The 3215-nt window shown below is 42.9% G+C and overlaps 1 protein-coding gene across 2 annotated transcripts in view; it reads right to left on the bottom strand.

Annotated features, from left to right (window-relative positions):
• The window catches only part of Eno4 (enolase 4), a 32280-nt gene that overhangs the window by 19225 nt on the left and 9840 nt on the right, over positions 1–3215 (bottom strand). For both annotated transcript variants that reach the window (XM_026781716.1, XM_005352553.3), the window contains exon 4: positions 375–517. In XM_026781716.1, coding sequence (XP_026637517.1) covers positions 375–517 — 143 coding nt within the window. The remainder of the gene's footprint in view (positions 1–374; positions 518–3215) is intronic.

Below are 3215 nucleotides of genomic sequence, written 5' to 3'. Positions count from 1 at the left end.
GAGAGAGAGAGAGAGAGAGAGAGAGAGAGAGAGAGAGAGAGAGAGAGAGAGAGAGGGGGGAGTCAGGCAGATGCCATGTAGCTGCTGGAGAAGGACGCCAGAACCTTCCTGGTAGGTCACAGTCTCATGGTGATACATAAATTAATAGAAAGGGGTTAATTTAAGATGTAAGAGCTAGCTGGGAATATACCTAAGCTATTGGCCAGACAGTGTTGTAATTAACATAATTTCTGTGTGATTATTTGGGACTGAGTGGCCTGGAAAAAAATTATGAATGGTGCCCAACATGGGGCACAACTATTATTCAGGTCTGGGCGGCTGTGAAATGAAACATGGTCTCTGGTTACAGCGCTGGAAGATGGCAAGCCACTCACCTGGCTTCTGCCCTTTCTTCTTGGTGGGAGGTGGAGGAGGTGGTGGCAGGATTACAGGTGGAGGTACGGGCACTGACTCCTCAAGGCTCCTTTCCAACTCTTTTCTCTCTTTATCTTCTTGTACTTTATTTTCAAAAAATAGCCTGTATGGCAAGAAGTGTAAGACTTTACAATGGAATGTCATGATTTAGAGCTGACCGTGGTATGTTTCAATAATATGTTTTTTTTAAGCTAAGGAAGAACAAATTAGCTTTAATTCCCAAGGTTAATAAAAGTAATGATGGTGTTAAAACCATTTTTTTTCAAGAACCAAATTCTTATCATTTAAATTATTTGAGCTCCTTTTATACTCTCTAAATAAAATTCAAAGGCATAATTTGATTAAGGGGTACTGGATTTTTTTTTATAAAAATGACATTCAGAAGCCAAACCATTCAAGAATCCTTAGTGAAAACAGGGTTGGAAATATGTCTTTTCCTTTTCCTCTTAGCAAGAGATTTATTTTTAAGTGTGTGTGCACACACGTGTGTGTGTCTATGCATGCACACATGTAGGTATTTGTGAAGACCAGAAGTGTCCAATCTCCCAGGAGCAGGGCTTCTAGGCAGCTGTGAGCTGCCCAGTTTAAGTGCTGGGAACTCAATGTGGGTACTCGGCTAGAGCAGAATTAATGTGGGATGCACCTCTGTATGCTGTGATTATTTTTTATTACTATTGATTAATAAGGATGCTGCTTTGGCCTATGGCAGAGGCCAAACAATACAGGGAGAGAGAAGTTAAAGTCAAGGAGGATGCCAGCAGCTGCTGGGGAAGCAAGATGTGAGGTAACAGGCCATGAACCTCGTGGCCTGTTATTAATAAAAATGGATTACTTTAAGTTGTAAGCACTAGTTAATAATAAGCCTGAGCTAATAAGCCAAACAGTATGTAATTAATATTAAACCTCTGAGTGGTTACTTTAAAAGTGGCCTTGGGACCTGGTGGGATGAGGAGTCTCCAGTTACACAGGATGGACTGACTCTTACCTGAGCTCCATCTCTGCAGCCTCCCTTTTTCCTTCTGATGAGGGGAAGGTGTGTGTGACTTAGAATGAGCATGTATACAAAACTTTGGGAAAACCCCAGTAGACACAACTACATAACATTTCACCACCACTCCCCCATCAAGTTTGTTTCGAATTTGGCTTTAAAGTGTGGTTGATGTGGGAAGTCCTTTTGTATGCGTGCTGCTTTATTGGTTGATGAATAAAGCTGTTTTGGCCAATGGCTTAGCTGAGTAAAGCCAGGGGGAAATCAAACAGAGATATAGAGAGAGAGTAGGTGGAGTCAAGTAGATGCCATGTAGCTACTGAAGGAAACAGATGCCAGAATCTTACCAGTAAGACACAGTCTCTTGGCAATATACAGATTAATAGAAATGGGTTAATTTAAGGTTTAAGAGCTAGCTAGGAATATGCCTGAGTTGTTGGCCAAACTACGTTCTAATAAATATAGTTTCTATGTGATTATTTGTGTTTGAGTGGCCAGGAAACAAAAGTACAATTTCCGTCTACATGTGGTAGTGGTCTTATTATTACCTTTGGGGTTAACATTTCTGGAGGCCTCAGTGAGATTCAGACACTCACCCAAATTCTAAACTCAGACATTTGGTCTGGAACTCTGGGTGCCTGGGGGGGGGCTGCCTTAGGAGGCACATGCCTTGAGATGTTCCAAGGCGCCAAGACTGCATTCAGTTCATGGACTATGGGGGTAAACTTTTGTGTTTAGAAAAGCAGCAAGCATCCACAGAGAACTCCTGGGGAGTTATAGTCTGCTTCTATTTTGTGAGATTCCTATTTGGAACATGGAAGGGGTTCAAATGGACCCCAATATTCTCCTCTCCAGGGCAAAGAGCAAGATGTTGCACTGCCCACCTGAGGGTCTTGGTCTGGCTTTGTGTCTTGTTTGTGTTGTTTTGTGTATCTTGTCTTTGGCTTCATTTTTACTGTCCTCTTCCTGCCATGTGTACTTTCTGTATTAATCCGTTTAGTTTGCACTTGAGGGGACTTGATGGACAGTGTGGGTAATAAGACTCACATGCCTAACAACCCTCTAACCTATGTTCTAAAGACTTTAATAAATCTACCCCACTATAGTTAAGGAAGATGATTGCTGTGGGATGCTTCTGGATACTGTGAATATGTATTGTTCCCATTGGTAAATAATAAAAGCTGTTTGACCAACAGCCAGGCAAGATAGGGTTAGGTTGAACAATCAAACTAAGAACTTGGATGCAGAAGGGCAGAGTTGAGAGAGACATGGGCAGCCACCCAAGAAACAACATGCTAGCAGACTGGTAAAAGCCACGGCCATGTGGCAATGCATAGATTAATAGAAACGGGTTCATTTAAATGTAAGAGATAGTAATAAGCCTGAACAATGTGCCAAACAGTTTGTAATTAATATGTTTCTGTGTGATTATCTGGGACCGTGTGGTCAGGAAACAAAAGCTCTGCCTCCATTTATTCTGTCAACAAACGTCACCTCTGTACATTCTGACACTGAATGGCCCACATTCAGGACTGACTGGCCTTCCCAGGGTACTTTTCATTCTCAGATAGCCTGAGCAGAGGTTAATATCACCTTTGCTAAGTCCAGATCCCTCCAGATCGGATTAGATACATCTTGCCTTGGACTTATTCCTTGTTATTCGTACTGACTCCATTCAGCCCGGAACACCGCCTTGTTCAGCCCGGAACACCGCCTTGTTCAGCCCGGAACACCCCCTTGTTCAGCCCAGAACACCCCCTTGTTCAGCCCGGAACACCCCCTTGTTCAGCCCGGAACACCGCCTTGTTCAGCC

The sequence above is a fragment of the Microtus ochrogaster genome, chromosome 8 (genome assembly GCF_000317375.1).
Source record: "Microtus ochrogaster isolate Prairie Vole_2 chromosome 8, MicOch1.0, whole genome shotgun sequence".
Taxonomy (NCBI): domain Eukaryota; kingdom Metazoa; phylum Chordata; class Mammalia; order Rodentia; family Cricetidae; genus Microtus; species Microtus ochrogaster.
This window is presented reverse-complemented; position numbering and strand designations above follow the sequence as displayed.